Source organism: Choloepus didactylus, chromosome 2, assembly GCF_015220235.1.
Source record: "Choloepus didactylus isolate mChoDid1 chromosome 2, mChoDid1.pri, whole genome shotgun sequence".
NCBI classification, from domain to species: domain Eukaryota; kingdom Metazoa; phylum Chordata; class Mammalia; order Pilosa; family Megalonychidae; genus Choloepus; species Choloepus didactylus.
In genome coordinates, this window is record NC_051308.1 from 125,345,287 (window position 1) to 125,370,084 (window position 24,798).

General features: G+C 37.9%; 1 protein-coding gene across 5 annotated transcripts in view; it reads left to right on the forward strand.

Annotated features, from left to right (window-relative positions):
* The window catches only part of DENND2C (DENN domain containing 2C), a 136,290-nt gene that overhangs the window by 69,150 nt on the left and 42,342 nt on the right, over positions 1-24,798 (forward strand). For 4 of the 5 annotated variants that reach the window (XM_037826301.1, XM_037826304.1, XM_037826305.1 and 1 more), the window contains 4 exons: positions 20,853-21,856; positions 22,411-22,544; positions 22,948-23,060; positions 23,625-23,795. In XM_037826301.1, the coding sequence (XP_037682229.1) occupies positions 21,048-21,856; positions 22,411-22,544; positions 22,948-23,060; positions 23,625-23,795 (1,227 nt within the window). In that variant the 5' untranslated portion in view covers positions 20,853-21,047. Of the gene's footprint in view, positions 1-20,725; positions 21,857-22,410; positions 22,545-22,947; positions 23,061-23,624; positions 23,796-24,798 lie in introns of those variants that run through there. The other variant, XM_037826303.1, reaches the window with a different exon arrangement.

Sequence of the window (24,798 nt, forward strand, 5' to 3'; positions counted from 1 at the left end):
ACTAGAATAGCTAGAAGTAAATACCTGAAACTATCAAACTCCAACCCAGTAGCCTTGACTCTTGAAGACGATTGTTTAGCAATATAGCTTATAATGGGTGACACTGTGATTGTGAAAACCTTGTGGATTGCACTTCCTTTATCCAATGTATGCGTGGATGAGTAGAAAAATGGGGACAAAAACTAAATGAAAAATAGGGTGGGATGGGAGGTTGATTTGGGTGTTCTTTTTTACTTTTATTTCTTATTATTCTTTCTTGTATAAGGAAAATGTTCAAAAATAGATTGGAATGTCAGTATTAGTGCATACAGCCACTGTCAAAAAAAAAAAAAAAAAGCTGAAAAAGAGCCCAGACTTCAATTAGTGATATGAATGAAGCAGGTCTGGTTAAGACCAGGGCAAGCCAGGCCAAAGGATAAAGGTTGAAACTGATCATGTTTTAAAACTTCAACTTTCATGTGAGACCAAGGAAATAGATATCTATTTGGTACAGGATCTAAATTTTCTAAACGGTACAACTCTACAGTCGATTTGTTCAAACACCACAATTGCATGGAACTTTGAATAGGAAGTGAGATAAGGTAGGTTAGTATAGGCTGGAGTGAAATAGTGACACATCTCAGAGTAATTTGGGAAGATAACAAAAAATATATTTACAGCCTCCCCCTCCCCAGCCCCGAGGATCTGAGGGAAGGTGCGAATGTGTTGGACATCCTCACCTGGACTGGTGTTGATGTTGTCACAAACATTGGGACTGACGGTTTGATGTGCTGAGCCCTCGAGCATGGGACTTGCCCTTATGAAGCTCATTACCACAAAGGAGAGTCTAAAGTTGTGTGTAATGGTGTCTAAGAGTCTCCCCCTGAGTACCTCTTTGTTGCTCAGCTGTGGCCCTCTCTCTCTCTAACTGAGCCATCTCGACAGGTGAACTCGCTGCCCTCCCCCCTACATGGGACCCGACTCCCAGGGGTGTAAATCTCCCTGGCAACGCGGAGTATGACTCCCGGGGATGAATGTGGACCCGGCATCGTGGGACTGAGAGTATCTTCTTGACCAAAAGGGGGATGCAAAATGAGACGAAATAGTTTCAGTGGCTGAGAGATTCCAAATGAAGGCGAGAGGTCACTCTGGTGGGCATTCTTATGCACTATATAGATAACACCTCTTAGGCTTTAACGTATTGGAATAGCTAGAAGTAAATACCTGAAACTACCAAACTCCAACCCAGCAGTCTGGACTCCTGAAGACAATTATAGAATAATATAGATTACAAGGGGTGACAGTGTGATTGTGAAGAGCTTGTGTATCACACCCCCTTTATCTAGTGTATGGATGAGTGGAGAAATGGGGATAAAAACTAAAGGATAAATGGGATGGGATGGGGGGATGATTTGGGTGTTGTTTTTTCACTTTTATTTTTTATTCTTGTTCTGCTTCTTTCTGATGTAAGGAAAATGTTCAGAGATAGATTGTGGTGATGAACGCATAACTATGTTATACTGTGGACAGTGGATTGTATATCATGGATGATTGTATGGTGTGTGAATGTATTTCAATAAAACTGGATTTAATAAAAAAAAAGTTAAAAAAATAGATTGGGTTGATGAATGCATAACTATATGATGGTAATATGAACAGCTGATTGTACACCATGGATGATTGTATGGTATGTGAATATATCTCAATAGAACCGAATTTAATTTTAGAAAAAAAGAAGAGAAAAAAAATGAAACAACTCCTTTCATTCCTATTCACCTTCAGTATAGCTTTGATACTTATAATCCCATTAAGAATCATCACCCCTATCCATTACCAAACCTTTGAATTCACCATCATTAACATATATGAACGTATTAGATTATCATTCTCCCGCACTAACTACTGTCTGTCCCTAGGTCCCCAGTTTTCTTACAAGACATTGATTTTACATTGTTCAGATAGTTCATAGAAGTGGTAATATACAGTATCTCTCCTTTTGTGTCCAAGTTATTTTACTCCATGTTGCCATATGTTTTAGGATCTTGTTGCTTTTTACTGCTGTGTAGTGTTCCTTCATATGTATATACCACGTTTTGTTTATCCACTTGTCTGTTAAAGGACACTTGGATTGTTTCCATCTCTTGGCAGTTGTGAACAATGCTGCTATGAACATTGGTGTACAAATGTCTGTTCGTGTCACTGCTTCCAAATGTTCTGGGTATATACTTAGAAGTGGAATTACTGGCTCATAGGGTAACTTGATATCTAGTTTTCTGAGGAAGCGCCAAACTGTCTTCCAGAGTGGCTGTACCATTATACAGTCCCACCAGCAATGAAGAAGAGTTCCGACTTCTCCACATCCTCTCCAGCATTTGTAGTTTCCTGTTTGTTTCCTGGCAGCCATTCTCATTGGTGTGAGATGATATCTCATTGTGACCTTGATTTGCTTATCTCTCTAATAGCTAGTGAAGATGAACATTTTTTCATGTATTCTTTAGCCATTTGTATTTCCTTTTCAGAGAAATGTCTTTTCATATCTTTTGCCCATTTTATAATTGGGCTGTTTGTACTATTGTCATTGAGTTATAGGATTTCTTTATATATGCAAGATATCAGTCTCATGTCAGATACATGGTTTCCAAATATTTTGTCCCATTGCGTTGTCTGCCTCTTCACCTTTTTTTGACAAATTCCTTTGAGGTACAGAACCTTTTGATTTTGAGGAGTTCCCGCTTATATATTTTTTCTTTGTTGCTCGTGCTTAGGGTGTGAAGTCTAAGAAGCAGCCTCCTAATACTAGGTCTTGAAGATGTTTCCCTACATTATTTTCTAGGTGTTTTATGGTACTGTCTCTTATATTTGAAGTCTTTGATCTATTTTGAGTTAATTTTTGTGTAGGGTGTGAGACAGGGGTCCTTTTTTATTCTTTTTGTTATGGCTATCCAGTTCTCCCAGCCCCATTTGTTGAAGAGACTGTTCTGTCCCAGTTCAGTGTTTTGGGGGGCCTTATCAAAAAACAGTTGACCATATTTCTGGGGGTCTATTTCCAAACTCTTGATTCAATTCCGTTGATCAATATGTCTATCTTTATGCCAATACCATGCTGTTTTGACCACTGTAGCTTTATAGTAGTCTTCAAAGTCTGAAAGTGGAAGTCCTCCCAGTTTGTTCTTCTTTTTTAGGATGTTTTTGGCAATTTGAGGCCCCTTTCCTTTTCAAATAAATTTGATAACTAGCTTTTCCAAGTCTGCAGAGTAGGTTGTTACAATTTAGATTGGGATTGTGTTGAATCTGTAGGTCAGTTTGGGAGAATTGACATCTTAGCAATATTTCTATCCATGTCTTCCTGTCCATGAACATGGAATATTTTTCTACCTATTTAAGTCCTTTTTTCTTTCTTTCAGTAAAATTTTGTCATTTTCTGTGTAGAGGTCTTTTACATCCTTGGTTAAGTTTATTCCTAGGTATTTAATTTTTTTAGTTGCTATTGTGAATGGAATTTTTTTTTTGATTGCCTCTTCAGTTAGGTCATTACTAGTGCATAGGAATATTACCGACTTATGTGCATTAATGTTATATCCCGCCACTCTGCTGAATTTTATTAGCTCAAGTAGCTTTGTGGTTGAATTCTCAGGATTTTTCAAATATGAGATCATAGCATCTGCAAATAATGACAGTTTAATTTCTTCCTTTCCGATTTGAATGAGTAACTTTTATATCTTTATCTTGGCAAATTGCTCTGGCTAGAACTTCTAGCACATGTTGAATAATAGAGGTGACAGTGGGCATCCTTGTCTTTTTCCCAATCTTAGGGGAAGGCTTTCAACCTCTCATCATTGAGTACTCTGCTGGCTGTTGGATTTTCATACGTGCCCTTTGTCATATTAAGGAAAGTTCCTACAATTCCTAACTTTTTAAGTGTTTTTACCAAAAAGGGATGTTGAATTTTGTTGAATGCTTTTTCAGCATCTGTTGAGGTGATCATTTGATTTTTCCATTTGGTTTGTTAATGTGTTGAATTACATTGATTTATTTTCTTATTTTGAACCGCCCTTACATGCCAGAAATGAAGCCCACTTGGTCATAGTATATAATTCTTTTAATGTGCCTTTGGATTTGATTTCCAAGTATTTTGTTTAGGGTTTTCGCATCTGTATTCATTAGGGAGATTGGCCTATAGTTTTCCTTTTTTGTAGTGTCTTTATCTGGTTTGGGTATCAGAGGGCTATTAGCTTCATAAAATTAGTTAGGTAGTATTCCTTTTTCTTCAATTTTTTTTTGAAAGAGTTTGAGCAGGAATGGTGTCAATTCTTTTTGGAAAGTTTGGTAAAATTCTCCTGTGGAGCCATCTGGCCCTGGACTTTTATTTGTAGATTTTTGATGACTGATTGGATCTCTTTGCTTGTGATTGGTTTGTTGAGGTCTTCTATTTCTTCTTTGGTCAGTCTAGATTATTCATGTGTTTCTAGGAAATTATCCATTTCCTCTAAATTATCTAGCTTGTTGGTATACAGTTTATAGTATCCCCTTCTCATTTCTGATCCTGTTTATTTGGGTCTTTTCTCTTTTTGACTTTGTCAGTCTAGCTAAGAGTCTGTGTGCCAGTTTGAATGTATTATGTCCCCCAAACACCATTATCTTTGATGTAATCTTGTGTGGGCAGACCTATCAGTGTTAATAAGATTATAATTCTTTGAGTATTTCCATGGAGATGCACCCCACCCAACTGTGGGTGATGACTCTGATTGGATAATTTCCATGGAGGTGTTGGCCTGCCCATTCAGGATGGGTCTGAGTTAAATTACTGGTGCACTATATAAGATCAGACAGAAGGAGCAAGCTGCTACAGCCAAGAGGGACACTCTGAAGAATGCCCAGAAGCTGAGAGAGGAACTGCAGTTTGAAGATGGCCATTAAAAGCAGACCCTTGCTCTGGAGAAGCTGAGAGAGGACAAATACCCTATGAGCAACTAAGAGTGACATTTTTGAGGAACTGCAGCCTAGTGAGGAACGTCCTGGCAGAAAGCCATTTTGAAACCAGAACTTTGGAGCAGATGCCAGCCATGTGCCTTCCCAGCTAATAGAAGTTTTCCAGAACTGATTGGCCATCCTCCAGTGAAGGTACCCATGATTGCTGAAGTGTTGTTACCTTGGACACTTCATGGCCTTAAGACTGTAACTGTGTAACCAAATAAATCCCCTTTATAAAAGCCAATCCATTTCTGGTGTTTTGCATTCCGGCAGCATTAGCAAACTAGAACAGTCTGTCAATCTTGTTGATGTTCTCAAAGAACCAACTTTTGGTTTTATTTATTTTCTCTATTGTTTATTGTTGTTGTTCTCCAGCTCATTTATTTCTGCTTTAATCTTTGTTATTTCTTTTTGTCTACTTGCTTTAGGGTTAGTTTGCTGATCATTCTGTAGCCTCTTCAGTTCAGTTAGGTCTTTAGTTTTAGCTCTTTCTTGCTTTTTGATATATGCATTTAGAGCTATGCATTTCCCTCTCAGCCCTGCCTTTGCTGCACCCCACAGGTTTTGAATATGTTGTGTTCTCATTTTCATTCATCTCTAGATATTAACTGATTTCTCTTGCAATTTCTTCTTTTACCCACTAGTTGTTTAGGAGTGTGTTGTTTAACCTCCATATATTTGTGAAAGATCTGGTTCTTTGATGGTTGTTGATTTCTAGTTGCATTCCATTGTGGTCAGGGAATGTGCTCTTAATAAAGTCAATCTTTTTAAATTTATTAAGACTTGTTTTGTGCCCTAGCATATGATCTATCCTGGAAAATGTTCCATGGGCACTAGAGAAGAATGTATATCCTGGGACTTTGGGGTGTAATGATCTGTATATGTCTGTTAAGTCTAATTCATCTATCATATTGTTTAGGTTCTCAGTTTCCTCATTGGTCCTCTGTCTAGTTGTTCTATCTATAGAAGAGAGGGATGTATTGAAGTCTTCCACTATTATTGTTGATGTGTCTATTGCTCCCTTCAGTTTAGCCAATGTTTGTCTCGTGTATTTTTGAGCTCTTCATCTAGTTGTTCCATCTATAGAAGACAGTGATGTATTGAAGTCTCCTGCTATTATTGTAAATGTGTGTATTGCTCCCTTCAGTTTAGCCAATGTTTGCCTCGTGTATTTTTGAGCTCCTTGATTGGGTGCATAAACATTTATAATTGTTACTTCTTTTATTAATATATAGTGTCCTTTATCTCTTATGACCTCTTTGTATTTAAAGTCTATTTTGTGTGATATTGGTATAGCTATTCCAGCTTTCTCTTGATTGCAGTTGGCATGAAATATTTTTTTCCATCCTTTCACTTTCAGTTTCTCTGTGTCACAGGGTCTAAGATGAGTCTCTTGTAAACAGCATATCACTGGGTCATATTTTTTAATCCATTCTACCAGTCTGTATCTTTTAATTGGAGAGTTTAATCCATTCACATGCAAAGTTATTACTGTGAAGGTAGTTCTTGAACCTGCCATCATATCCTTTGGTTTTCAGTTGTTAGATCTATTTTTTCCCATCTCTCTTTTTTTTCCTTTAAGTTACCCATACTAATGAGTCCTCAGTTCTGTGCTTTTCTCCAGACCACTCCCTCCTTTCATTTTTTCTCACCTGGTAGAGCTCCCTTTACTATTTCTTTCGGGACAGGTCTCAGCATTTGTTTCTGAAAATTTTAAACTCTTCCTCCATTTTGAGAGCTTTGCTGGATTTGGAATTATTGGCTGGCAATTTTTCTCTTTCGGAATCTGAAATATGTCATACCACTACCTTCTTGCCTCCATGGTGCCCTCTAAGTAGTCAGTACTTAGTTGTTTCCTTTGTATCTGGTAAATTGCTTCTCTCTTGCTGCTTTCAGAAGTTTCTCCTTGTCTTAAGAATTTGACAATCTAATCACTATGCCTAGGAGTAGGTTTATTTGGATTTGTTCTATTTGGAGTTCATTGGGCATTTTTAATTTGCATATTTATGTCATTTACAAGGGTTGGAAGATTTTCCCCCAAAATTTCTTCGAATATTCTTCCCAGCCCTTTACCCTTCTCTTTCCCTTCTGGAACACCAATGATTCTTATATTTGTGTGCTCCATGTTGTCCATCATTTCCCTGAGATCCATTTCAAATTTTTTATATTTTTTCACCATTCATTCCTTTGTACTTTCACTTTCCATCACTTATCTTCGAGTCTGCTAATTTGTTCCTCTGCTTCTTTAAATCTGGTGTTATGTGTTCAAGAATATTTTTAATTTGATAAACAGTATTTTTTATTTCCATAAGAGCCACTGTTCTTTTATTTACTCTTGCAAATTCTTCTTTATGTTCTTCTTGGGTTTTCTTCCTGAGAAGAAGGGGTCCTTTATATCCTGAGCCATAATATTAATGTTTGTGTTTACCACTTTGATTAATTGCTCCAAATTTTGTGTCTCTTGTGGCTTTTTAATTTGTTTGTTTGGCTTGTCCATGTCTTCTATATCTTTTAAGTCCTTTGTAATTTTCTGCTGGCTTCGGGGCATTTGTTTGTCTTGATAGTGTTATTTTGGGAAGTGCAGAATTAATTGAGCATTTATATATAATTTAGCTTGCTGGAGTGCAGTTTCTGAATTCTACCTGCAGGTGGTGCCCCTGAAGAACAGCTTGCTGGAGTGCAGTTTCCCTAACCTACCAGCAGGTACAGCTCTAAAGTAGTTCTTCCCCGAACTTCTGTGCTGTGGGTGGAGTCCATACCCGGTGGGGAACCAATCAGTGCACCTGATCTCGGTGTGCTCTGGGGAATCCCGGTGCTGGAGTTGCAACATGGGCCCCAAGCAGGTAGGCAGCAAGCCCAATCAAGTGCACCCCACAGATGGAACATGAGCCTTGCCTACTGGTTCTCTGCCTGCCTTGTGCCTATGAGTCTCCATGGTGTGGGAGGAGCTCTCAATTGCTGGTATGGCGCCTGTTCCCTTCCCAGATTCTTGCTATTGCAACCCCCCTCCACACTTCTGTCAGTGAGGAGATCAGTCACCACCTGCTGGGCTCCCTCACAGGAGCTCCCCACTATCAGGCCGGAGGATCACCCCCCAGCAAACCGTCAAGGTAGGTGGATGGGAGTGGAGAGCTGCTACTCAATCCCTTGCCTACAGTGGTTTTGCTGTTGCAGGCCTAGAGTGGGGGTGGTGGTCTGGAAGGGGAAGTCACTCACCAGCAACCCACCAGCAGCTGTCTCTCCTCAGTTTTTGTTGGGTGTCCCCTCCACATACTGTTGGGGACCCTCTGTGGCTGGTCACACCCCGTAACTCTGGTCCCTGGTGTTCTCCGGTCCCTTTCTAGCTACTCTGACAGAGGAGAAGCCGGTTCCAGGTCACTTACTCCGCCATCTTACCAGAAGTTCCTCTAGTAGTTTTTAATGATAGATTTCCTAGGATTTTCTACATGTACGATCATGTTTGCAAATAAACACAGTTTTACTTCTTTTCCAACCTGTATCCTTTTAATTTTTCTTGCTGATTGCATTTGTTATGACTTCTTATACAATGTTAAATAAAAGTGGTGAAGAGAAAACATCCTTGCCTTTTTCTCAATCTTAAGGGAAAATTGTTCAGTCTTTTACCACTTAGTGTATTAGCTGTAGGTGCCCCTCCTCCACCCCCAATGCCCTATATCGAGTTATGGAAATTCTCTTCTATTCTTAGTTTGTGCATAATCCTATTTGGTGTGTGTTGAGTCTTTTGGATCTGTGAGTTAAGAGTTTTCATCAGATTTGGAAATTCCCAACTATGATTACTTGAAATATTTGTTCTCTGCCTATTCCCTCTTCACTCTGGGACCACAATTATATTTAAGGTAGACCACTTGATATTGGCCCACTGAGACTCTGTTGTTGTTTTTAACCTTTTTGCTTCTCTCTGCTTCAGTTTTGATAGTTTCTATTACTATTTATTCAACTGCACTGATCATTTCTTTTTCATTATCTAATCTGATGTGCATCCCATTCGGTGATTTTTTTATTTTTGTTAGTGTAGTTTTAAACTCCAGAAATTCCATTTGTTTTCTTTTGTTTTATATCTTACACTTGTTACTCATTATGTTCATGTTGCTCTTTAAATTTATAAATATACTTATGATATCTGACTTGAAGTCATTATCTGCTGTCAGGTCTGTCATTTTTGGTTCTGTTTTTATTGATTGATTTTTTTCCTTGTTATGGTTCTCATTTTAAGACTTCTATGCATGTTTAGTAATTTTGACTGGATGCTCAGCATTGTAAATGTTACATTGTTGAGAGTCTGGATTTTGTTGTCTTCATGTAAAAAATATTGAGTTTTGGTTTTGTGGGTAGTTAAATTAGTTATGAATTAACTTTATCCATTTGAGCTTTTTTAAAGCTTTGTTATGATTGCTCTAAATCAGCCTTTACTCTTTGTCTGCTGTAGACCCACTGATAAGACAGAACCCTCCTGCTGTCTCTACATATCACTGTTTGTTCAGTAAGATCACTCCGGTCTAGATTGTTGAACTTGAATGTTTCGCACTACTAAGGGAACTCTTTGTATTAGTCAATTTACAGCTCTTTGATAGTTGTTCTTTCCCTAGTAGTTGTTTGTTGTGCAGCCTCATGGAGTATTACCCTTAGTAGTTCTTTGGCTTAGTATTCAGCTGAAGACTCAAGGGTACTGACCCTATGTGGTTTTCTGGAGCCTTTTTACTTTTTTTTTTGGTACTTTACCTTGAAAATTCCATTTGCCTTAGACTCTCCAAATTCTGATCTCTTTATCCTCAACTCAGCAAGATTATCATGTTCTATTTGCGGTCCCCCACCCAGTGCTGCTTTCTGGAAAGAGCCTCTAGGAAGACAGCTGAGACAATCATGGGACCCACTCATTTCCCTTCTCTCAAGGATCACAGTCTTGTTCAGTCACTGATTATCTGAAAGCACACACACACACACACACACACACACACACACACACACACATATATATATATTTGTCCAGTTTTATGGTTATTTATGTTGGGAAGGGCGATTTAGTCCAGTTATTCCATTATGGCCAGACATGGGAGTCTTTCTGGTTCATTTCATCGATTTTTTAAAATTGAGTTAAAATTCACATATCATACAGTTAACTAATTTAATGTGTATCCTTTCATCAATTTTAAATGAACATTTGAAATGTTCCTAATTCTTCCTATTTTCTCAGATACTTACATGTAATCAAATAAAATATTTTACAGGATTTGGAGTGAGAAACTTTCTCTATAAGACATGAGTTAGTAAAATAGAACATTCTTTTCCCCAAAGGGAACTTCGTTGTGGGTATTTTCACTGAAACCTGAATGGATTCAGATTTATTTCTTTTACTATGTTAAAAATACAGAATCCTATATATGATTTAAGTAGTTTAAATAGTTTAAGCTAATAAACCACAGTTTATGTATTTCTTGGAATACCCACAAGAGCCATAGACAAAAATGGGTGAGGGGTATGATCAAGAAACACTCCTTAGGGAACACATAAAAAAAAAGTTTAATTAAAAACCCTTTTCTTCAGGCACTCTGTTTTGTTTTCTGCTTTTAAAAACTTACTTTTGGAGGCGGGGCAAGATGGGGGACTGGTGAGCTGTATGTTTTAGTTACTCCTCCAGGAAAGTAGGTAGAAAGCCAGGAACTGCGTGGACTGGACACCACAGAGCAATCTGACTTTGGGCATACTTCATACAACACTCATGAAAACGTGGAACTGCTGAGATGAGCGAAATCTGTAAGTTTTTGTAGCCAGGGGACCCGCACCCCTCCCTGCCAGGCTCAGTCCCTTGGGAGGAGGGGCTGTCAGCTCCGGGAAGGAGAAGGGAGAACTGCAGTGGCAGCCCTTATCGGAAACTCATTCTACTGATCCAAACTCCAACCATAGATAGACTGAGACCAGAGACCAGAGAATCTGAGAGCAGCCAGCCCAGCAGAGAGGAGACAGGCATAGAAAAACACAACACGAAAAACTCCAAAATAAAAGCGGAGAATTTTTGGAGTTCTGGTGAACATAGAAAGGGGAAGGGCAGAGCTCAGGCCCTGAGGCTCATATGCAAATCCCGAAGAAAAGCTGATCTCTCTGCCCTGTGGACCTTTCCTTAATGGCCCTAATAGCTTTGTCTCTTAGCATTTCAATAACCCATTAGATCTCTGAGGAGGGCCTTTTTTCTTTTTCTAAAACAATTACTCTAAGAAGCCCAATACAGAAAGCTTCAAAGACTTGCAATTTGGGCAGGTCAAGACAAGAGCAGAACTAAGAGAGCTCTGAGACAAAAGGCAATAATCCAGTGGCTGAGAAAATTCACTAAACACCACAACTTCCCAAGAAAAGGGGGGTGTCTGCTCACAGCCATCATCCTGGTGGACAGGAAACACTCCTGCCCATCGCCAGCCCCATAGCCCAGAGCTGCCCCAGACAACCCAGTGTGACGGAAGTGCTTCAAATAACAGGCACACACCACAAAACTGGGCGTGGACATTAGCCTTCCCTGCAACCTCAGCTGATTGTCCCAGAGTTGGAAAGGTGGAGCAGTGTGAATTAACAAAGCCCCATTCAGCCATCATTTGAGCAGACTGGGAGCCTCCCTACACAGCCCAGCAGCCCAGAACTGCCCTGGGGGGACGGCACTCACCTGTGACATAGCACAGTCATCCCTCAACAGAGAACCCGGGGTGCACAGCCTGGAAGAGGGGCCCACTTGCAAGTCTCAGGAGCCATACGCCAATACCAAGGACTTGTGGGTCAGTGGCAGAGACAAACTGTGGCAGGACTGAACTCAAGGATTAGACTATTGCAGCAGCTTTAAAACTCTAGGATCACCAGGGAGATTTGATTGTTAGAGCCACCCCCCCCTCCCTGACTGCCCAGAAACACGCCCCATACACAGGGCAGGCAACACCAACTACACACGCAAGCTTGGTACACCAATTGGACCCCACAAGACTCACTCCCCCCACTCACCAAAAAGGCTAAGCAGGGGAGAACTGGCTTGTGGAGAACAGGTGGCTCGTGGACGCCACCTGCTGGTTAGTTAGAGAAAGTGTACTCCACGAAGCTGTAGATGTGATAAACTAGAGATAAGGACTTCAATTGGTCTACAAATCCTAAAAGAACCCTATCAAGTTCAGCAAATGCCAAGAGGCCAAAAACAACAGAAAATTATAAAGCATATGAAAAAACCAGACGATATGGATAACCCAAGCCCAAGCACCCAAATCAAAAGATCAGAAGAGACACAGCACCTACAGCAGCTACTCAAAGAACTAAAGATGAACAATGAGACCATAGTACGGGATAGAAAGGAGAACAAGAAGACCCTAGAAGAGCATAAAGAAGACATTGCAAGACTAAATAAAAAAATGGATGATCTTATGGAAATTAAAGAAACTGTTGACCAAATTAAAAAGATTCTGGACACTCAGTACAAGACTAGAGGAAGTTGAACAATGAACCCGTGACCTGGAAGATGACAGAATGGAAAATGAAAGCATAAAAGAAAGAATGGGGAAAGAAATTGAAAAAATCGAAACGGACCTCAGGGATATGATAAATAATATGAAACGTCCGAATATAAGACTCATTGGTGTTCCAGAAGGGGAAGAAAAGCGTAAAGGTCTAGGAAGAGTATTCAAAGAAATTGTTGGGGAAAACTTCCCAAATCTTCTAAACAACATAAATACACAAATCATTAATGCTCAGGAACTCCAAATAGAATAAATCCAAATAAACCCACTCTGAGACATATTCCGATCACACTGTCAAACACGGAAGAGAAGGAGCAAGTTCTGAAAGCAGCAAGAGAAAAGCAATTCACCACATACAAAGGAAACAGCATAAGACTAAGTAGTGACTACTCAGCAGCCACCATGGAGGCGAGAAGGCAGTGGCACGATATATTTAAAATTCTGAGTGAGAAAAATTTCCAACCAAGAATACTTTATCCAGCAAAGCTCTCCTTCAAATTTGAGGGAGAGCTGAAATTTTTCACAGACAAACAAATGCTGTGAGAATTTGTTAACAAGAGACCTGCCCTACTGGAAATACTAAAGGAAGCCCTACAGACAGAGAAACAAAGAAAGGACAGAGAGACTTGGAGAAAGGTTCAGTACTAAAGAGATTCGGTATGGGTACAATAAAGGATATTAGTAGAGAGAGGGGAAAAATATGACAAACATAAACCAAAGGATAAGTTGGCTGATTCAAGAAATGCCTTCACGGTTATAACGTTGAATGTAAATGGATTAAACTCCCCAATTAAAAGATATAGATTCGCAGAATGGATCAAAAAAAAAAATGAACCATCAATATGTTGCATACAAGAGACTCATCTTAGACACAGGGACACAAAGAAACTGAAAGTGAAAGGATGGAAAAAAATATTTCATGCAAGCTACAGCCAAAAGAAAGCAGGTGTAGCAATATTAATCTCAGATAAAATAGACTTTAAATGCAGGGATGTTTTGAGAGACAAAGAAGGCCACTACATACTAATAAAAGGGGCAATTCAACAAGAAGAAATAACAATCGTAAATGTCTATGCACCCAGTCAAGGTGCCACAAAACATGAGAGAATCACTGGCAAAACTAAAGGAAGCAATTGATGTTTCCACAATAATTGTGGGAGACTTCAACACATCACTCTCTCCTATAGATAGATCAACCAGACAGAAGACCAATAAGGAAACTGAAAACCGAAACAATCTGATAAATGAATTAGATTTAACAGACATATATAGGACATTACATCCCAAATCACCAGGATACACATACTTTTCTAGTGCTCATGGAACTTTCTCCAGAATAGATCATATGCTGGGACATAAAACAAGCCTCAATAAATTTAAAAAGATTGAAATTATTCAAAGCACATTCTCTGACCACAATGGAATACAATTAGAAGTCAATAACCATCAGAGACTTAGAAAATTCACAAATACCTGGAGGTTAAACAAACACTCCTAAACAATCTGTGGGTTAACGAAGAAATAGCAAGAGAAATTGCTAAATATATAGAGACGAATGAAAATGAGAACACAACATACCAAAACCTATGGAATGCAGCAAAAGCAGTGCTAAGGGGGAAATTTATAGCACTAAACACATATATTAAAAAGGAAGAAAGAGCCAAAATCAAAGAACTAGTGGATCAACTGAAGAAGCTAGAAAATGAACAGCAAACCAATCCTAAACCAAGCACAAGAAAAGAAATAACAAGGATTAAAGCAGAAATAAATGACATAGAGAACAAAAAAACAATAGAGAGGATAAATATCACCAAAAGTTGGTTCTTTGAGAAGATCAACAAGATTGACAAGCCCCTAGCTAGACTGACAAAATCAAAAAGAGAGAAGACCCATATAAACAAAATAATGAATGAAAAAGGTGACATAACTGCAGATCCTGAAGAAATTAAAAAAATTATAAGAGGATACTATGAACAACTGTATGGCAACAAAGTGGATAATGTAGAGGAAATGGACAATTTCCTGGAAACATATGAACAACCTAGACTGACCAGAGAAGAAATAGAAGACCTCAACCAACCCATCACAAGCAAAGAGATCCAATCAGTCATCAGAAATCTTCCCACAAATAAATGCCCAGGGCCAGATGGCTTCACAGGGGAATTCTACCAAACTTTCCAGAAAGAACTGACACCAATCTTACTCAAACTCTTTCAAAACATTGAAGAAAATGGAACACTACGTAACTCATTTTATGAAGCTAACATCAATCTAATACCAAAAGCAGGCAAAGATGCTACAAAAATGGAAAACTACCGGCCAATCTCCCTAATGAATATAGATGCAAAAATCCTCAACAAAATACTTGCAAATCGAATCCAAAGACACATTAAAAAAATCATACACCATGACCAAGTGGGGTTCATTCCAGGCATGCAAGGATGGTTCAGCATAAGAAAATCAATCAATGTATTACAACACATTAACAAGTCAAAAGGGAAAAATCAATTGATCATCTCAGTAGATGCTGAAAAAGCATTTGACAAAATCCAATATCCATTTTTGATAAAAACACTTCAAAAGGTAGGAATTGAAGGAAACTTCCTCAACATGATAAAGAGCATATATGAAAAACCCACAGCCAGCATAGTACTCAATGGTGAGAGACTGAAAGCCTTCCCTCTAAGATCAGGAACGAGAGAAGGATGCCTCCTGTCACCACTGTTATTCAACATTGTGCTGGAAGTGCTAGCCAGGGCAATCCGGCAAGACAAAGAAATAAAAGGCATCCAAATTGGAAAAGAAGAAGTAAAACTGTCATTGTTTGCAGATGATATGATCTGATATCTAGAAAACCCTGAGAAATCGACCATACAGCTATTTGAGGTAATAAACAAATTTAGCAAAGTAGCGGGATACAAGATTAATGCACATAAGTCAGTAATGTTTCTATATGCTAGAAATGAACAAACTGAAGAGACACTCAAGAAAAAGATACCATTTTCAATAGCAACTAAAAAAATCAAGTACCTAGGAATCAACTTAACCAAAGATGTAAAAGACCTATACAAAGAAAACTACATAACTCTACTGAAAGAAATAGAAGGGGACCTTAAAAGATGGAAAAATATTCCATGTTCATGGATAGGAAGGCTAAATGTCATTAAGATGTCAATTCTACCCAAACTCATCTACAGATTCAATGCAATCCCAATCAAAATTCCAACAACCTACTTTGCAGACTTGGAAAAGCTAGTTATCAAATTTATTTGGAAAGGGAAGATGCCTCAAATTGCTAAAGACACTCTAAAAAATAAAAACAAAGTGGGAGGACTTACCCTCCCTGACTTTGAAGCTTATTATAAAGCCATAGTTGTCAAAACAGCATGGTACTGGCAGAAAGATAGACATATAGATCAATGGAATCGAATTGAGAATTCTGAGATAGACCCTCAGATCTATGGCTGACTGATCTTTGATAAGGCCCCCAAGGTCACTGAACTGAGTCATAATGGTCTTTTCAACAAATGGGGCTGGGAGAGTTGGATATCCATATCCAAAAGAATGAAAGAGGACCCCTACCTCACCCCCTACACAAAAATTAACTCAAAATGGACCAAAGATCTCAATATAAATGAAAGTACCATAAAACTCCTAGAAGATAATGTAGGAAAACATCTTCAAGACCTTGTATTAGGCGGCCACTTCCTAGACTTTACACCCAAAGCACAAGCAACAAAAGAGAAAATAGATAAATGGGAACTCCTCAAGCTTAGAAGTTTCTGCACCTCAAAGGAATTTCTCAAAAAGGTAAAGAGGCAGCCAACTCAATGGGAAAAAATGTTTGGAAACCATGTATCTGACAAAAGACTGATATCTTGCGTATATAAAGAAATCCTACAACTCAATGACAATAGTACAGACAGCCCAATTATAAAATGGGCAAAAGATATGAAAAGACAGTTCTCTGAAGAGGAAATACAAATGGCCAAGAAACACACGAAAAAATGTTCGGCTTCACTAGCTATTAGAGAGATGCAAATTAAGACCACAATGAGATACCATCTAACACCGATTAGAGTGGCTGCCATTAAACAAACAGGAAACTACAAATGCTGGAGGGGATGTGGAGAAATTGGGACTCTTATTCATTGTTGGTGGGACTGTATAATGGTTCAGCGACTCTGGAAGTCAGTCTGGCAGTTCCTTAGAAAACTAGATATAGAGTTACCATTCGATCTAGCGATTGCACTTCTCGGTATATACCCGGAAGATCGGAAAGCAGCGACACGAACAGATATCTGCACGCCAATGTTCATAGCAGCATTATTCACAAGTTCATAGCAGCATTATTCACAATTGCCAAGAGATGGAAACAACCCAAATCTCCTTCAACGGATGAGTGGATAAATAAAATGGGGTATATACACCCGATGGAATTCTACACGGCAGTAAGAAGGAACAATCTCGTGAAACATGACAACATGGATGAACCTTGAAGACATAATGCTGAGCGAAATAAGCCAGGCACAAAAAGAGAAATATTATATGCTACCACTAATGTGAACTTTGAAAAATGTAAAACAAATGGTTTATAATGTAGAATGTAGGGGAACTAGCAATAGAGAGCAATTAAGGAAGGGGGAACAATAATCCAAGAAGAACAGATAAGCTATTTACCGTTCTGGGAATGCCCAGGAATGACTATGGTCTGTTAATTTCTGATGGATATAGTAGGAACAAGTTCACAGAAATGTTGCTATATTAGGTAACTTTCTTGGGGTAAAGTAGGAACATGTTGGAAGTTAAGCAGTTATCTTAGGTTAGTTGTCTTTTTCTTACTCCCTTGTTATGGTCTCTTTGAAATGTTCTTTTATTGTATGTTTGTTTTCTTTTTAACTTTTTTTTCATACAGTTGATTTAAAAAAGAAGGGAAAGTTAAAAAAAAAAAAAAGAAAGAAAAACAAGGAAAAAAATATGTAGTGCCCTCTTGAGGAGCCTGTGGAGAATGCAGGGGTATTCGCCTACCCCACCTCCATGGTTGCTAACATGACCATAGATATAGGGGACTGGTGGTTTGATGGGTTAAGCCCTCTACCATAGGTTTTACCCTTGGGAAGACGGTTGCTGCAAAGGAGAGGCTAGGCCTCCCTATAATTGTGCCTAAGAGCCTCCTCCCGAGTGCCTCTTTGTTGCTCAGATGTGGCCCTGTCTCTCTAGCTAAGCCAACTTGAAAGGTGAAATCACTGCCCTCCCCCCTACGTGGGATCAGACACCCAGGGGAGTGAATCTCCCTGGCAACGTGGAATATGACTCCCGGGGAGGAATGTAGACCTGGCATCGTGGGACGGAGAACATCTTCTTGACCAAAAGGGGGATGTGAATGGAAATGAAATAAGCTTCAGTAGCAGAGAGATTCCAAAAGGAGCCCGAGAGGTCACTCTGGTGGGCACTCTTACGCACAATTTAGACAACCCTTTTTAGGTTCTAAAGAATTGGAGTAGCTGGTGGTGGATACCTGAAACTATCAAACTACAACCCAGAACCCATGAATCTCGAAGACAGTTGTATAAAAATGTAGCTTATGAGGGGTGACAATGGGATTGGGAAAGCCATAAGGACCACACTCCACTTTGTCTAGTTTATGGATGGATGAGTAGAAAAATAGTGGTAGGAAACAAACAGACAAAGGTACCCAGTGTTCTTTTTTACCTCAATTGCTCTTTTTCACTCTAATTATTATTCTTGTTATTTTTGTGTGTGTGCTAATGAAGGTGTCAGGGATTGATTTAGGTGATGAATGTACAACTATTTAATGGTACTGTGAACAATCGAAAGTACGATTTGTTTTGTATGACTGCGTGGTATGTGAATATATCTCAATAAAATGAAGATTATAAAAAAAACAAAACTTACTTTTAATTTTTCAAACTTATACTTCTTTTGCTTACCTGAGGAACTTAATCATTACTGTTATTTCTTCTGTTAAGATTGCCCATTGTGGTTATATGTGCTTCCCCTTTTCTTTTTGTGAGTCCTCCCTGGCATCAGTAACCTTTAATAGCTGGAAAAGTCTTGGACTTCATTATGGGATAGTTACTAGGAGAAACAAAATAATTTTAAAAATTTGTTGAAGCTGTTAGATTTTCTCAATCTCTGTTTCAGTTAGGATTGTTGAAGCTTGAGAAAGCAGGCTCTGGGGACAACTATGTGAGTGTTAGCTATAGGGAGTTTCCAAAGGCTGAAGCTTAGGAGAAATCTAGGACTTAAAAGGTGGGCCAGCACTTAGGGGTTAGACTGTCCACATAGAGTGGAGGTTTAGGCAAGAAACTGGGGGATATTCAGAGCCTTGCAGACTAGTAGAACCATAGAGGAGGAGGTGCTGAGGGGCAGAATGACTCCAAATACAATTATGATAAAGGAACAGAGGTAAGATACCTGTAAGAAAAGACCGAGGCAACTCTTGCTTTGGTGAGTGATTTTTATTTTGTGGATCACAGTGTATAGTTGGGGATAAGCAAGCCACATTATAAAAGGCTTAAGTTAATTTGTCAAAAATTGGAACTATGAAATCTATATGAAATACTCTCTATACTAACATAACAGTACAGTACAGTCATAGGTTAAGTTATATTCTTTAAAACTTTTTTTGTTTTTGAAGTAGTTTGTTCATTTGTTGAAAGCTGCAGTGTTTTAATAAATACATTTAGGAGCCAGTAGGATTTCTCTTTACAATACCTATGTATGTTAGGAGTATCTTATGGTACTATTCTACTCTGTTGCCACTGAAACACCATCAAGACGCATTATTTACATTGTGTGTAAATTCCATAGATTAAACCATTTGTTGCTGGTAATTTTCAAGTTAAAATTTTTTTAGCGCTGGCAATTTTCATCCTTTTCTTCTCGGTTTGAGTCATTCACACTTAAAACACATTAGTCAGGGAAGAATAAAGAAAGGGTTAATAACGACTGCCAAAAACCTCTACTAGGTTTTCAGGGGCCAGAGAGAAAAATTCCACTCTTATCAATGGTGAAGGAAACCTAGGTTTCTGGGACACTCTAAAATCCTTAGTAATCCCCTGTGAACATCAGTAGCAGAAAAGGATTTTCAGAGTTTTAGTCCCAAACAGTAACTGATTGGGTCTTCAAATTCTGTGCATGAGTCTTTTATCAAATGTTCTCGGCAACAAGCCTTAGTATTTTTATTTGTTTGTTTGTTTTTCTTTGTGTGTGTTTTCTACACACATTAGTTTAATTTCTTAAAGTTGTTTAGAATCATTTTCTTTGCTTCAGACACTAACCAATTTTATTTGCTGGCAAAGTTGGTTTTCCTCCAACTTTTAGGAATGGTCTAAGTGAAAACCGATAGGGGTCCTGGTTAGCAGTAGCTCTGCCTCGAATAAATTGAGTTTGTGTGTGTGTGTGTGTGTTTTATGTGTAACAGTTTTGGTCAGCAGTACTGACAGAGCTGGACCAAGATATTTTCCTGCCTGTTAATCAAGGCCACACAGACAGAGCTTAAGGAAGGATGACCCCTGCTTCAGGAAGTTTTGAGACAATTGCTATTTATAACCAGTGTACAGTAGAACTTGAAATGAGGTCTTCACTCAGTCATTAGAAAAAGTTTTCTGACAAATTTTACATTTGAGGAAACAGTTTATTGGTCTAACTGAGTGAGGCCTCTATGTGAAAGGAAGGAATGTGATGGTGATAATAAGTAGTTTTGCTGATTTGGGTCAAGGGTGTGGTGGCAGAGATGTGGTAAGTTCAGTCAGTGACACAATAGGTTATTACATTTTAAAGCAACTGATAGTTCACTGGATTGTCTTCAGTACGGTACATATAGAATCCTCTGCTGCTGATAGTGAAACTGAAATGAGGGTATGTGATGGTCTAACATTATCTATCAGCATAGGGCAGGAAGAGGATATTAGCTAATGGTGTGTTTCCAGACCATCTGGCTCTTGCTGTGGACATAGATAAACTTTTTGGTCTTTGAGATGTATTTCTTCAGTACGTGCTTTTTATACTACTCCATGGTCCTTGTTTCATTAAGAGAAGTTTTCATAAATAGTTGATTTAGTTAAAAATAATATTGTAAACTGCTACATGTAATCTTTTATAAAACCCCATTCTACCCAACTTTAGGAAATTAAAATATGGCAGAATATTAAAGCTATAATTAGAAAAATACCACAAGTAATGTTTTCTCAGTATTACTATATCAATCACCTTAGGAGTGTCTTTATAGAGAAGAATTACTTAATGGATGCCAGGTGCATTTTTACATATTCAATATAAATGAGCTGTTTAGAGATAGTTGGCCAGTGTATTAATGGAGTTGATATTGGAAAATTATAAAACTGTAATTAACACATTCTTGTCTCATTTTAATAGGATTATTCAAGATAAAGCTGTAGCCATTTTCAGCAAGGATCAATAATTAAAAAAAAATTAAAGAGATTTCCAAATTAAAGATGAATGGAAAATACTGGAATTGCTTGGATTCTGACAGGATAAAGAATACATTTTATAGTTACTTATAATGGAAACTTTATAAACTTCATCACTTGTCATGCACCCATAGGGAACATGGATGTTGGATTTTCTCGTTCTGCTGTTCAGACATTGTCAAGAAGCCACTGCAAAAATATCAAACAAAAAATTTCTCAGTGGGAAGGAAGGACTAATGGTATATCAAATCCAGATAAGTGTCTTTCAAAGGACTTTGGAGTAGGGTATAAAAACTGTCACCAGGATATTCTTTCTAAGAAAAAATCTGTTACTGAAGAAAAGAGCAAAAACTTGGATGTAACCAGCTCTCAAAATGTGGGTCTAGATCTGAGTGAAGATATCAAAAGCCACGATCAAAGTGAGGATGAAAGTGAGAAACATGAATATAATGATACCTGCTTCCTTAAAAATGAATCAGAAGCCAAGTGGGTATGTTCTCAGGTCAAACGCATTGAAAGCTGGAAAGAAGTTGTTTTGGATCCAGAGACGTCATTACCTCCAGGAAACTTCTATACCTCACAAATACTGTGGAAGAAAATAGAAGCACTTCCCCTAGATAAAGTCTTAAATTTGACTTTAGAACATTGCACCTCTCCAGAAAAAGAACTGAATTTCAGAGTTCTGGATAATTCATATGGAATAACCAAGAGCTTAGAAAATATTTACTCTGAGCCTGAGGGGCAAGAACGTGGACCTTCTATAAATCCTTTGCCAAAACCTCGTAGGACATTCAGGTATTTATCTGAAGCTGGGGTTATGCCATATAAAGAAAGAAACTGTGACAGAAAATGCTGTGAAAATAATTCTTGTGCAGAAGCTTCTTTGGCCTCTTTTCAGAAGCCTGAACCAAAGAAATATGGTGGAAAAATCAGAGGAAGATCTAAAAGGTATGTTTTTATTTGTTAAATAATTATTTGTAAGTAGTTTGCTTACAGGATTATTGAGCTGCTTTTTCCTTTTCAAACCAATTTCCATTTCTCTGCTTGGGTAGAGTCCTAATTTAAACAAACATATATTGAATAACCCTAGGGTAAAATAAGTACAAGAGTTAAAAATAAAAGTATAGGAAATATCTAAGATTACCTACTGACATAGGAGCATCAGAAAAGCTTCCACTTTATATCTTTAAGAATCTGTAGGGAAACAAGTACATTCTTCCACTTCATTTAAGGCATGCTGGCCTTAGTGCCACTCTTTATTGACAATGAACTTAATAAAAGAATCTAATGAAGAGCACGACTGTGATTGGCTACAAGCCTCCAGTTTTCTCACTGCCCATACAGGGTACTGGCCTAGTTTATTATTCCTAGGTATTTGATAAAATGTCTTTGTAATTTTGCCCAAAAATCCTTTACTTATCAATTTCTGTATACCATACCAATTTTTAAAAAGATGAGCATTTTTAAAGACATAACTTTAAAAAAGTATCTCCTTTCTTAAGGAAATCATTTGAATTTGAGGATATTCAACACTATCGAAATCGGAACTCAAGGATTCATGAAGAACTTGGAAGAAATTCTGGTTCAGCACTTTATTACACACAGTCTGAGGACAATATCTATGAAGATATCTTATGTAAGTGTCCACAAACTTTGCAGTTAAATGTAATGAGTATGTATTTGGTGGAGTCCTTGACTAAAGGATAGTATTTTCTTTTATAATCAGGTATATATATTGCTCTAGATTTTTCTTTTTAATGTGGAAACCCTTGGTGTATCCTTTCTTTTATTCTTTAATGGATCTTACAATTTCACTGCTCAGTTCAGAAGATGTTTATAGTATAGTATTTTGATAATTTTTCTCAGCTCAGTTGGATTCCTGAGTGGCTTATAAGCTTAAAGAGACATTGATTTTGAGATCCTTATCCCTACAGCAATGTAGAATATTTAGTTTTTTATTTACTTTGCAAGCTATGGTTACTTTGCTTCCATTTAAGTATGCTTTCCTAAACTTATTTTTTTTTCCATTATTTTTCAAGATCCCAGCAAAGAAAATCCATATGAAGATATTCCATTGCAGCCTTTACCCATGTGGAGAACTCCTTCAGCATGGAAGCTACCACCCCCTAAAAGTGCATTCAAAGCACCAAAGGTCTGACCAGAGAACTAATTGAATAAAGGTTTAGAATCTTCTTTATGATCCCTGCAAAAGGTTTAACATGGTTTAACTGGGCCAAAATTAACAGGCACTGCAAATGTGGGGTTTTATTGTTGGCTGTGGTTTTTGTTTTGTTTCATTTGGGGAGCAGCACACAGTTTTTTCTTTGAAGCCTTTAGACAGAGCACAAACTGTAGTTCTCACCTTCCCTTATTAGTTCCATATCCAGTGTGAGCCCAATTTACCTGCCTGGTCCCTGGAAAGACTCCTGACCCCTAAAAGCAGAGTCGCCCTTGAGTTAATGAGGGCTGTAAACCGTTGTTTCCTGAAATTGGATTGCATCATAGTAGAAGAACTTTGGATTAGAAGTCTAAGAAACTTCTTTACAAATGATGAGAAAGAAGTTATGGAATCTTTATTTGAAATGATTTTAAAGAAAAGATTAGATAAATATTTTTCTGCGATAGCTTTGATTTTGCATGAGTACACAGGCATAAACTAGATGATCTTGGCATAAACTAGATGATTTTAGCCCTTACCAGTACCTCTTCTGTTTAGCTTCCTCCCAAACCTCAATTCCTTCACCGGAAGACTATGGAACTGAAGAATTCACAGGTCTATTTACGATCAAAACTCATGAAAGATGCCACTTTGCCCGTTACTTTAACTGAATGGAAGCTATTCCGAGCTGGAGAGGTTGCAAACAGGAAAAGGAAAAACCTTCCAGGGGTAAGGAGTCCAGTACTTCATTATTTCACTCTCGCTTTGGCATTTCTGTAACTGAGAATAAATAAATTTTAGACTGAAATGAATAGGAGGTTATAACTAACCTACTGACTTTAGAAGAATTGTAAAGCAGCTTTAAGTTTTAAACTTCTGCTCATGCAAGATAAACTCATGAATGGCTTTTGTCAAGGTTTTTTTTTAAATACAGATTTGGAAAACTGATTTTAGATAGAGGGCTTCACTTCCGTTATCTTATCTCTCCTTAAAATCAGCTGCCTATTTAGAGGAAGCACCAGAATCTCATGTACAAGGGCATTCTGTCAAGTTGGCTTCAGTGTCTGATGTTCTAATTCACACTTATATAGTTTTCAAAGTGAATTCACTTGTGTGCCTGAGTTTACAGATTTTTAATAATGACAAAATATATGCCATTAATGTGGGCAAAAATGCCCATTTAGAGGAAGGAAAAAGGAATCTGATATTCCCTGGGAACACAAATTATCAACAAATAAATAAATTACTCCTCTCTCAAGGGAGAAAAGGCAGTACATTTGTAAGTCATCAAGACAAGCTGTTGGACCCAAAATGAAGAAATCAGGGTTATTTATAGAGAGACATATTTCTTTTAGAAAAGATACTTAAGAAATTGCATGAAACATTTTAAAAACTTATTATTTTGTTCTTCTACAATTCAGACTATTTTCAGGATTGAAGAGACACTATGCAGCTACTATGAAGCAATGTAGAAATCAGATCATTTAAATATTCCTTCCTCAATCCCCAGGGAATTAGCTGTATGTATTCTTTTACCACACAATTTTTGTACCTGATTTTAATAATACATATAAGTCACAGCTGTTTCTTGACTTAGTAATTGCTGATTGGCTCCTGGGAGATACTCGGTTCCACAAATACTTTTAATTCTTCTGATCTATTGCCTACCCCTCCCTCTTAGATATGTGAAGAGTTAAAAGAAACACATTTTTTAAAAAGCGCTAAGTTGAGC